General features: G+C 43.0%; 1 protein-coding gene across 2 annotated transcripts in view; it reads left to right on the top strand.

Moving 5' to 3' along the window:
* LOC106573787 (fatty acid 2-hydroxylase-like) overlaps window positions 1–12,192 on the top strand; it is a 57,518-nt gene that overhangs the window by 30,111 nt on the left and 15,215 nt on the right. For both annotated transcript variants that reach the window (XM_045697206.1, XM_045697205.1), the window contains exon 2: window positions 9,529–9,618. In XM_045697206.1, coding sequence (XP_045553162.1) covers window positions 9,529–9,618 — 90 coding nt within the window. The remainder of the gene's footprint in view (window positions 1–9,528; window positions 9,619–12,192) is intronic.

Below are 12,192 nucleotides of genomic sequence, written 5' to 3'. Positions count from 1 at the left end.
TTTAATAATGGAACACTAGTCACTTTAATAATGTTTACATACTGCTTTACTTATCTCATATGTATATACTGTGTTCTATTCTACTGTATTTTAGTGAATGCCAATCCGACATTGCGCAATCTAATATTTATGTGTTTCTTAATTCCATTCTTTTACTTTTAGATTTTTGTGAATTGTTTTAGATACTACTGCACTGTTGAAACTAGGGACACAAACATTTCGCTACCCATGCAATAACATCTGCTAAATATGTGTATGTGACCAATAACATTTGATTTGATTTTGAAAGGTCATGTGGTGTTGTCACGTTTGCTCCCTCCCCGGCCTCTAGGTCACCAGGCTGCTCATTATGGCGCACACCTGTCACCATCGTTACGCACACCTGCGTGTCGTCAGACTCACCTGGACTCCATCACTTCCCTGATTACCTTCCCTATATATGTCACTCCCTTTGGTTCCTTCTCCAGGCATCATTGTTTCTGTTCCTTTTTCATGTTTGTGTCTCTTGTTTTGTTCATTTATTTATTAAATGTATTCACTCCCTGAACTTGCTTCCCGACTCTCAGCGTACATCGTTACGGAATAACGCCTCACCTAAGGGAAGCATCAGGGAATGTATTTAGTTTTTTGGTTTCGGTGGGAATGACGTCGGGTCCGGGAGCCGCTACAGGCTCTCATGCCTCAGACATATTGCCAGGCTCCCCTGCCTCCGCTGGTTCGTCAGGCTTTCATGCCACCGCCGGATCGCCAGGCTCCCCTGCTTCCACCGGTTCGTCAGGCTTTCATGCCTCCGCCGGATCGCCAGGCTCCCCTGCTTCCACCGGCTCGTCTGGTCTCAGCCGGATCACCTGGCTCCCCTGCCTCAGCCGGTCTATCAGGTTCCCGTGCCCCAGCCGGCAACAAGTTCCCGCGCATCAGCAGGGGTGACCAGTCCGCTCTTGATCCCCGGGATTGTTCCCTTTTGATTGGCGTCCTGCGGCTGGATCCAAACATGCCGGGGAGGGACTACTGTCACGTATTCTCTCTCCGGCGCTCTAGGTTGCCATGCTCCCACATCTTAGCCAGACTGACAGGTTTCTCGCACCTCAGCAGAGGTGACCGGTGCACTCCTGATCTCCGGGATGTCATTTTGGTTTGTGTCCTGCGGCTGGAAGGGGGTACTGTCATGTGTGCTCCCTCTCCGGCCTCTAGGTCACCAGGCTGCTCATTATGATGCACACCTATCACCATCGTTACGCGCTGGTGTTATGCGCTGGCGCGCATGTCGTAAGACTCAACTGGACTCATCACTTCCCTGATTACCTTCCCTATATATGTCACTCCCTTTGGCTCCTTCCCCATACGTCATTGTTTCTGTTCCTGTTTCATGTCAGTGCGCTGTTTGTTTCTGGTTTTGTTCATTTATTTATTAAATGTATTCACTCCCTGAACTTGCTACCCGTCTCTCAGCATACATCATTACAGGTGTCCATAAAACGACAGATCAACTCTGTGATAGGAGGGTTTAGACAACAGTTTGGTTGCCATGGTGCCCTTATGGCAGCCTAGGCTGATTTGCTCTGCTATTTTATTTAAAATGTTGTTTTTTATGTGCATTTTTCTTGAATAACTTTTGTATTTGAGTAGCTAATCAAGTACTGATTGTTTTAATCTAGTAATTTTGAACTTCAAAGTTGAAATTGGTTAAGAAATTGGACTGTCCTGCCATCAACAAAGTGGAGCTAGCTGTTTTCTTTTGAATACCTGCATTGAAGTGTTTCACCTATTATCTCCTGGAGCACTAGAAAGGACAATGAAGTACAGAAATGGGAGACACTCGCAATTTACTCAGGAGGATTCCTTCATTGTTTCAAGAGAATGAAACAAATCCTGAGTATGGAGCTCAACTTGGAATCATCTTGGAATCCTACAGAAAAAGCTAAAATATCGAGGATGGCGAGGCAGTAGGAATTTCATTCATAAGCCAAAAGAGTCCACACAGAACTGTATGTTTCCCCCTCTATGCAGCGCAGATTCTGACTCTCTGTGGCCAGTTAAAGTATATGTACCGCCTCTCACTCAGGCCCGTTTAACACGGGCACTGTTTAATGCGCAGTCTCTAACAAACAAGTCTCTACTAGTACAAGTACATCAGTTACATTGACCTGTGACTAAGTTGTAATTTCTACCTACTCAAGGAAACAGGCCCTTTCCCATGGCAGGGGTGGTGGTCTTGCTGTTTTCCACAAAGACTGTTTTGACCTGAAAAGGATGTCTGTCCCTGCTGGCTTATCATTTGAGTGCATGGCTTTTAAAATGAGGTCACCCAGTTATCTCACTGTGGTACTCATGTATCGCTCCCCTTTAACAGTCTCTTTTACTACAGAGTTTTCTGAGCTGATCACCTCTCTGTGTCCTACCCTCTCCAATGTTGTTATCCCAGGTCAGGTATTCTCAAACTGGGGTACGCGTACCCCCAAGGGTACGTGCAATGCCGTTGGGGGTACACCAAGTAAAAATGTGATTCACATTTAAAATGAAAATAATAAAAAGAAATGTCAACATTTTTTTTCTTCACATTTTCAAACAGTCCATTTATATTTTCCAACGGGGCTATACATTTGGGTCAGGTTTTTTTCTCACCTGAGTAGCCTCACTTCACGGCCAAAAATAAAATGAAACCATCTAGTGTTCAGCGAAATAACGGTGTCAAATACAGGTAGCCTAGTCAAATAATGAACTTTCAATTACATTAACCGTTACTCTCTTGCGGGAATTCCACTAACGGTCCGTATGTAGCAAAATGTAGCTGCTGCTCATGTTGGTATCTGTACTGATGGTGCAAAAGGCATGACAAGGAGACATAGCGGAGTGGTAACGCGCATGCAAACAGTTTCTCCCGACGCCACTTGGGTACACTGCAGCATCCACTGAGAGGCTCTTGCTGCCAAGGGAATGCCTGACAGCTTGAAAGACGTTTTGGACACTACAGTGAAAATGGTTAACTTTGTTAAAGCAAGGCCCCTGAACTCTTGTGTATTTTCTGCACTATGCAATGATATGAGCAGCGACCATGTAACACTTTTACAACATACAGAAGTGCGCTGGTTATCAAGCGGCAAAGTATTGACATGCTTTTTTGAATTTAGAGACAAGCTTAAAGTTTCCTTTACTGACCATAATTTTCACTTGTCTGACCGCTTGCATGATGACGAGTTTCTCACACGACTGGCCTAACTGGGTGATGTTTTTTCTCGCCTGAATGATCTGAATCTAGGTTTACAGAGACTCTTCGCAAACTATATTCAATGTGTGGGACAAAATTGAGGTTATGATAAGAAGTTGTAGCTCTTCTCTGTCTGCATTAACAAGGACAACACACAGGTTTTTCCATCATTGTACAATTTTATTTGTGTGCAAATGAACTGAAGCTTACGGACAATGTCACCCAACGCACCTGAGTGAGTTGGGTGAGCAATTACACAGGTACTTTCCCAAAACGGATGGCACAAACTGGATTCGTTATCCCTTCCATGCCCTGCCTCCAGTCCATTTACAGATATCTGAACAAGAGAGCCTCATCAAAATTGCCACAAGCAGTTCTGTGAAAATTTTATTTAATCAGAACCCACTGCCAGATTTCTGGATTGGGCTGCGCTCAGAGTATCCTGCCTTGGCAAATCGCGCTGTTAAGAAACTGCTGCCCTTTGCAAAGACGTGCCTATGTGAGAGTGGATTCTCGGCCCTCACTAGTATGAAAATGAAATATAGGCACAGACTGTGTGTGGATAAAGACTGAGACTCTCGCCAATACAACCCAATATTGCAGAGTTATGTGCATTGTTTCAAGCACACCCTTCTCATTAACCTGTGGTGTGTTATTCACAATTTTCGATGAACAAATAAGGTTTTATATGTAAGATGGTTAAATAAAGAGCAAGATTATTATATTATTTTTTTGTGCCCAGGTCCTATAAGAGCTGTGTCACTACCCACGAGCCGGGTTGTGACAAGAACTTGCATACATTTAATTAAACCTAAGAATGAATCGTATAGTGTGTGTGTGTGTGGCAGGCTTACAATGATGGCAAAAAACAACATCTTGAGAGTGAGATTGACTGTCTCAATCTGGTACAGCATGTCAACATCTCCACACACAATCGTGAGCATACACTAGACCTCATCACTGGAGAAGTTCCGGCCTCAGACCTGGATGTACATGAGATGGGTATATCTGACCATAAGGCCATGAAAATGTCTGAGTACCCCTGCAATTCAGCTCCGTACCAAGCACACTATTAAATTCAGAAACATTAAGTCCCTTGACACATCCCATTTCCAGGAGTCTGTTTGAAATATTAAAACAAACTCTGAACCAACTATATTAATTTGGGGACAGGTTGAAACACATTAAACATTCATGGACATTTAGCTTGCTGTTGCTAGCGAATTTGTCCTGGGATATAAATATTAGGTTGCTATTTTAACTGAAATGCACAAGGTCCTTTTTTTTCTAGATCTTTGTAGAATTTGGAGTCACATGCAATAGTATGTTCTCTACTCCGACATTTAATCCACAGATAAAAGGGGAAACTAATAGTTTCTAGTAATCATTCCTCCTTCAGTAGTATTCTTCGTCTTCTTCTGTGGACTTTATATGTCAGTTGGCAACCAACTTTAAGGTGCATTACAACCACCCAGTTTGGACCTAGTGCCAACTACACTTCAGTCACACCTTAGTGCTAACCAGCTTTGAGGCTCTATGTTAGGTCCTATCCTCTTCCTGCTCTACATGCTTCCACTTGGCCAGATTGTCAGACTACACAGTGTCCAATTCCACTGCTAAGCAGACGACAGGTGTACATTAAAACAAAGCCTGACACAACATCTGCTCTGTCAACATTGTCTGGAAGAGGTCAAATCTTGGATGCAGAACAACTTCCCCCAACTCAATAGCAGCAAGACGGAGGCACCCCCCAGCAGATCACCAACTCCTGCAGCATCCGCCCTGTCATAGATGGCCACGTCATCCCCTTCATTTGATGGTGAAATTTGACCCTGCGGTCTCCTTTTAATTGCCACATTGGTCACGTCTGAAAAACGTTCTCCAGGTGAAAGAATGACATCTCCCGCCTAAGTCCCTCTCTCACCACATGGGTGAAAAGCTAATTCATGCATTAATATTCTCCAGAATTGATTATGGGAATGCAGTACTTGGGGGGCCTGCCTGAAAATTCAATTCATAAACTACATCCAAAACAGTGCCGCAAAGATTCTGACACAAACAAAAAATTCTGCCCATATCACCCCCATCCTTGCTGATTTCCATTGCATACTTGTTCTTAAATAAAATTGACTTTAAAATGTATTATAATTATTAGAGGGTAAGTGAAACCATCTCGTAACACACTCGTAACTTGAGCTACTGTATGTAATTTACCTTCAGAAATGAGCATGGGGTTCATATTGTCATATTCACCTGCCATTTTATAAGAATGAATGAAGAATTCAAAAGTAATCTTTGAATAGTAAATGATGGCGTGTTCAGTTGTTGCATATACTGTACTTTGTTGCTTTGTTTTAACCTGTTATGGATAGGGGGCAGTATTTTCACGGCCGGATAAAAAACGTACCCGATTTAATCTGATTATTACTCCTGCCCAGAAACTAGAATATGCATATAATTATTAGCTTTGGATAGAAAACACTCCAAAGTTTCTAAAACTGTTTGAATGGTGTCTGTGAGTATAACAGAACTCATTTGGCAGGCCAAAACATGAGAAGATTCTGTTCAGGAAGTACCCTGTCTGACCATTTCTTCCCCTTCTTGATTATCTCTATCCATTACAAAGGATCTCTGCTGTTACGTGACACTTCCTACGGCTCCCATGGGATCTCAGAGCCCGGGAAAAAGCTGAATGACGTACTTACAAGCCCTGGCTGAAACACACGAGCGCTTTTGCTAAGTGGTCTATCAGCGGACAAAGGGCTTCATGCTCGTGCACGAGACGACACCATGTTTTTATTCTATCGTTTCTGAACGGATTCAATGACTCCCGGTCGGAATATTATCGCTTTTTTAAATGATTTTAAACAGCGGTTGACATGCTTCGAAGTACGGTAATGAAATATTTAGAAATCTTTTGTCACGAAATGCGCGTGACCCTTATTTACCATTCGGATAGTGTCTAGAACGCACGAACAAAACGCCGCTGTTGGAACATAACTATGGATTATTTTGGACCAAACCAACATTTGTTATTGAAGTAGAAGTCCTGGGAGTGCATTCTGACGAAGAACATCAAAGGTAATCAAACTTTTCTAATAGTAAATTGGAGTTTGGTGAAGGCTAAACTTGCTGGGTGTCTAAATAGCTATCCCTCTGATGCCGTGCTATCTACTGAGAATATTGTAAAATGTGCTTTCACCGAAAAGCTATTTTAAAATTGGACATATCGAGTGCATAGAGGAGTTCTGTGTATATATAATTCTTAAAATAATTGTTATGTTTTTTGTGAACGTTTATCGTGAGTAATTTAGTAAATTCACCGGAGGTTTGCGGGGGGTATGCTAGTTCTGAACGTCACATGCTAATGTAAAAAAGCTGGTTTTTGATATAAATATGAACTTGATTGAACAAAACATGCATGCATTGTATAACATAATGTCCTAGGGTTGTCATCTGATGAAGATCATCAAAGGTTAGTGCTGCATTTAGCTGTGGTTTTGTTTTTTGTGACATTATATGCTAGCTTGAAAAATGGGTGTCTGATTATTTCTGGCTGGGTACTCTGCTGACATAATCTAATGTTTTGCTTTCGCTGTAAAGCCTTTTTGAAATCGGACAGTGTGGTTAGATTAACGAGAGTCTTGTCTTTAAAATGCTGTAAAATAGTCATATGTTTGAAAAATAGACGTTTTCGGATTTTAGAGGAATTTGTATTTCGCGCCACGCCCTTCATTGGATATTGGAGCAGGTGTTCCGCTAGCGGAACATCTAGATGTAAGAGGTTAAATGGTCAACACTATTTTAAAACGCATGCCATTGTGTAACAAGCTGAGTCATGCCTCACTGCCTAGTCGTATTAATTGTACAAACTCCTCATGTCACATATCACCAAGCTTGACAGCCTGGCTATCCAAGGATCTAGTTATCCCTCACCTCTCTGTCATTTTCACCCACTTAGTTTTTAGGACAACCTAGAATATACATGATCAGCTAATAGTGCTCCACTTTGAGGAGATTCCCTGGTCCTGAGTACCAACCCACACAGGTCATGTAATGTGACTTAAACACAAAAGTATGGACATTGAAACCAGTAGATAATGGTAGCGCTGACGTCATCTACATATTCCTATGGAAAATGCTGCATGAAGCCGGAGTATTTGAATTTGAAGTGTGCCATATCGCTGAATGGGGCTGATAAGAGCCCCACAGTGGAGGCGTTATAATACCTAGTGGTCAAACAGGGAAATGGTTCCCATAGGGGATTTTACAAGCACTTAAAACAAGGTCTGTGTTTCGTGTAGGCTTACCCTGGTGTGACGTTTTGATAACCATGTAAATCGCTCTCGGACAAGGTGACTTTTATCAATATATTCGCCTCTCTCAGATTCGAAAATGTTAATTAGCGTCAAAGTAGACATTCAAAACTAGAAATGACTGCAAGACCCCTGCACATAATCTCTAGTTGATACAGTAGTACCTTTGCTAACAGGTATTTTGTCAATTTAAAACTTGCACAAGACAGTTCACAGAATTGTCCATTTAAAAAAAATTGTTGCCTATTTATTAATTACTACATTTAGCTAACATTAGATAGTTAATCCAGAGATTCTACCTTTGCCTGGATTCGGTAGACACTTCCAGATCCTCTTGGCATTTGTAGTTCTTTATGACAGCCACATTAGCAGCTAATTAGCATTTACTTTTGGGTGTAAATACAGTTGGCTGTATTGATAAAAGTCACCTTGTCCTAGAGAGATTTACACGGTTATCAAAATGTCACGCCAGGGTTGTTTCCAAAATCCCCGTTTAGGAGAAATTTATGGTGGAAAAATGATTGGAATCATTCCCCTGTTTGACCTCCAGGTTTTATGGGTATTATGACTCATACTGTGGTACTCTAAGGCAGGGGTTTACAAACTTTTTTAAAATTCTGGGTGGAACATCCCGCCCCCCCCCAAAAAAACGAAAATAAAAAAACCTTAACTGACATGGCTCCCGAGTGGCACAGCGGTCTAAGGCACTGCATCTCAGTGCAAGAGGCATCACTACAGTCCTTGGTTCAAATCCAGGCTGTATCACATCTGGCTGTGATTGGGAGACCCATAGAGCGGTGCACAATTGACCCAGCGTCGTCCGGGTTTGGCCGGTGCAGGCCGGCATTGTAAATAAGTATTTGTTCTTAACTGACTTGCCTGGTTAAATTAAAAATAAATAAATGGGCTAGTTGATCTGGACACTTCTGACAAGTTTTATAAATGGCTCTCTAAGGCATGCAATGACTAACATGACAAGAGGAACTAATGGTGCACTTAGTGCATTCTACTCTTACAACTTTAAATAGTGACCCCCCCCCCCAGGTGGTGCGCCCCACAGTTTGGGAACCACTGCTCTAAGGCACCAAGAAATTGCTAAGGGTCATGGTGAAAGTGGCTGTAACTAGCAAACGTTCATGGTCGACGTATTTGTTTTCATCCTGCCTGAGAGAGTCTGGTTTTTAATGTCTATGGAGAGAGTCAACCGGGAGCCTCCTCGTAGCCTGCCGGCTCGTGATTGGTCTGTGTCAGCACGTGGTCCTGTGTGATGACAAATGTAGCTGTCAGAATGGATCAGTATTTAATTCAATATCTCGGTTTGTAGCAAATCACTGCGGTGATCGAACTCGATTGTAATAAACTAATTTTAGAGCCCAAAACGTCCAGCTAAAACGTTTTGTTTGGCCATTCTGGTGATCGTAATATACATAGGCTTTCTAGGGCAGACCAGGGCTTTTGGCACCAGGTTGCTAAGCAGTAGCCAACCAGCAGAGCTCGTGATTGTACTCTACAAAGCGGACACTGGGGCCTGCATAAGTGCGCCTTAACAACCATATGAAGCAAAGAGACTGTGCAGTAGGCCTATGATATAATCAGGATTGTGTCCTTGTTACGCACTGCCCATAATAAAGAGAAAAGTGCGAAGGCAGATCTATGCTCTCAAACTCGTAACTCATACAGTCAATACATGGTAGAAAGTGCCGTGACTCTTTGAGTGAATGCTGATAACAATGAGTGTGTTTTGGTGTCAACCATCTAACACTGATACTTGTAGTTGGCAACACTGATACTATAGTGTCATTTAATAATCTGGAGTATAGCCATGAGGATGTGCAGAAACAAATAACCTTCCATGATTAGCCACAGACAAATCTTAACCACATTATATCCCCATGGTAACATTATATTGTGAATAGGTTGCCTTAATGGGATATCCTGCCGATGTTTGCAATTTGATTTGGAGCTCACAATCCCTTTCATTGTCTCCCATTGTCTCCTGTTCCACAGATGGCGAGGGAGAGGAAGAAGACTCAGGAGCACACAGTGGACGAGGGGCCTTCACCCATTAGCAAATGCAGTCAAGTCAACCTGGACACGGTGAGAGAAAAACACAACCAGAGAAAGAGGGTGGGAGAGAGAGAATCAGAAAGAAAAAAGACTAAGATGGATCAGGCTTTGGGGCATCATCTAGATCTTTCTAAGCATTAAAATCCAACCACTGCATCAGACCAGCCAGCCAGCCTGGTGATCTAATCAGGGGATGTTCTGGGGTTTAACTACAAGTCAAAGTAGAGCTCAGATGCCAGAGCTGTACTGTATTTGAGACTGTCATTGGCCCAACATTGTGGCGCTGTGTCTCTGTTCTGTAGGAGCTCATTGCTGCAGGTAGGCAGGGTTTACTACCTGTGTCTGGTCCAATGCCCTTGAGTTCAGCGCTCCTCTGACTGAGACCTGTGAGCTACAGCACACTCCTGCATTGACACATAGAGGGAGAAGATAGAGACAGGGGGGAAAGATCGAGAGGTGACCACTTTTACGGTCATTCACCCAGCTTTGCTAAAAAAATGTGTGGTAACCAATTTTCACAGCTAATCATTGGAGACAGTAGTTTCGGGGCAGTTCTGGCAGTCTATAGTAGATGGGCTATGTGGCAGGTTTATCAGTGTTCAGTAGAGATAGACAGCGAACGGTATGCTCAGAGTGATGTACTAGTGTAAAGGTGCCGTTTCTCAGGGGAGATATTGCTTTGTCTTCAATGACAGAACAGGGGCAGTCTTCCTCAGGCTTTAGGAATCTTTTGGGATTGACTAGTGGATAGCAGCCAGTCACCTTTGCTTTGCACACCTGTGTGTGAGGGCCAACTCTGTGTGTGTTTGTCATTGTGATGCATTGGGTGATGGCATAACGCTTGACATTGATTATCACATGCAGTGCCTTCAGAAAATATTCATACCCCTTGACTTATTCTACATTTTGTTGTGTTACTGCCTGAATTCAAAATGGATTAAATATTTTTTTCTCCCCCATAATGACAAAGTGAAAGCCATGTTTTTATCAATGTTTGTACATTTATAGAAAATTAAATACATGCATATCTCATTTACATACGTATTCACTCCCCTGGGTTCAATACATGTTGGAATCGCCTTTCTGGGTAAGTCTCTAAGAGGTTTGCAAACATTTTAATGAGGGAAATAAGTATTTGACCCCCTCTGCAAAACATGACTTAGTACTTGGTGGCAAAACCCTTGTTGGCAATCACAGAGGGCAGACGTTTCTTGTAGTTGGCCACCAGGTTTGCACACATCTCAGGAGGGATTTTGTCCCACTCCTTTGTGCAGATCTTCTCCAAGCCATTAAGGTTTCGAGGCTGACGTTTGGCAATTCGAACCTTCAGCTCCCTCCACAGATTTTCTATGGGATTAAGGTCTGGAGACTGGCTAGGCCACTCCAGGACCTTAATGTGCTTCTTCTTGAGCCACTCCTTTGTTGCCTTGGTCGTGTGTTTTGGATCATTGTCATGCTGGAATACCCATCCACGACCCATTTTCAATGCCCTGGCTGAGAGAAGGATGTTCTTACCCAAGATTTGACGGTACATGGCCCCGTCCATCGTCCCTTTGATGTGGTGAAGTTGTCCTGTCCCCTTAGCAGAAAAACACCCCCAAAGCATAATGTTTCCACCTCCATGTTTGACGGTGGGGATGGTGTTCTTGGGGTCATAGGCAGCATTCCTCCTCCTCCAAACACGGCGAGTTGAGTTGATGCCAAAGAGCTCCATTTTGGTCTCATCTGACCACAACACTTTCATCAGTTGTCCTCTGAATCATTCAGATTGTTCATTGGCAAACTTCAGACGGGCATGTATATGTATTCTTGAGCAGGGGGACCTTGCGGGCGCTGCAGGATTTCAGTTCTTCACGGCGTAGTGTGTTACCAATTGTTTTCTTGGTGACTATGGTCCCAGCTGCCTTGAGATCATTGACAATATCCTCCCGTGTAGTTCTGGGCTGATTCCTCACCGTTCTTATGATCATTGCAACTCCACGAGGTGAGATCTTGCATGGAGCCCCAGGCCGAGGGATATTGACAGTTCTTTTGTGTTTCTTCCATTTGCGAATAATCGCACCAACTGTTGTCACCTTCTCACCAAGCTGCTTGGCGATGGCCTTGTAGCCCATTCCAGCCTTGTGTAGGTCTACAATCTTGTCCCTGAAATCCTTGGAGAGCTCTTTGGTCTTGGCCATGGTGGAGAGTTTGGAATATTATTGATTGATTGCTTCTGTGGACAGGTGTCTTTTTTACAGGGAACAAGCTGCGGTTAGGAGCTCTCCCTTTAAGAGTGTGCTCCTAATCTCAGCTCGTTACCTGTATAAAAGACACCTGGGAGCCAGAAACCTTTCTGATTGAGAGGGGGTCAAATACTTATTTCCCTCATTAAAATGCAAATCAATTTGTAACATTTTTGACATGCATTCTTCTGGATATTTTTGTTGTTATTCTGTCTCTCACTGTTCAAATAAACCTACCATTAAAATTATAGACTGATCATTTTTTATCAGTGGGCAAACGTACAAAATCAGCAGGGGATCAAATACTTTTTCCCCCCACTGTATGTCCAATCAAAAATGTAACTAGGCCACTCAGGAACATTCAGTGACGTCTTGGTAA

The sequence above is a fragment of the Salmo salar genome, chromosome ssa16, assembly GCF_905237065.1.
Source record: "Salmo salar chromosome ssa16, Ssal_v3.1, whole genome shotgun sequence".
Classification (NCBI taxonomy): domain Eukaryota; kingdom Metazoa; phylum Chordata; class Actinopteri; order Salmoniformes; family Salmonidae; genus Salmo; species Salmo salar.
The sequence above is the reverse complement of the archived record's forward strand: the minus strand, read 5'-3'. Positions and strand labels throughout refer to the sequence as shown.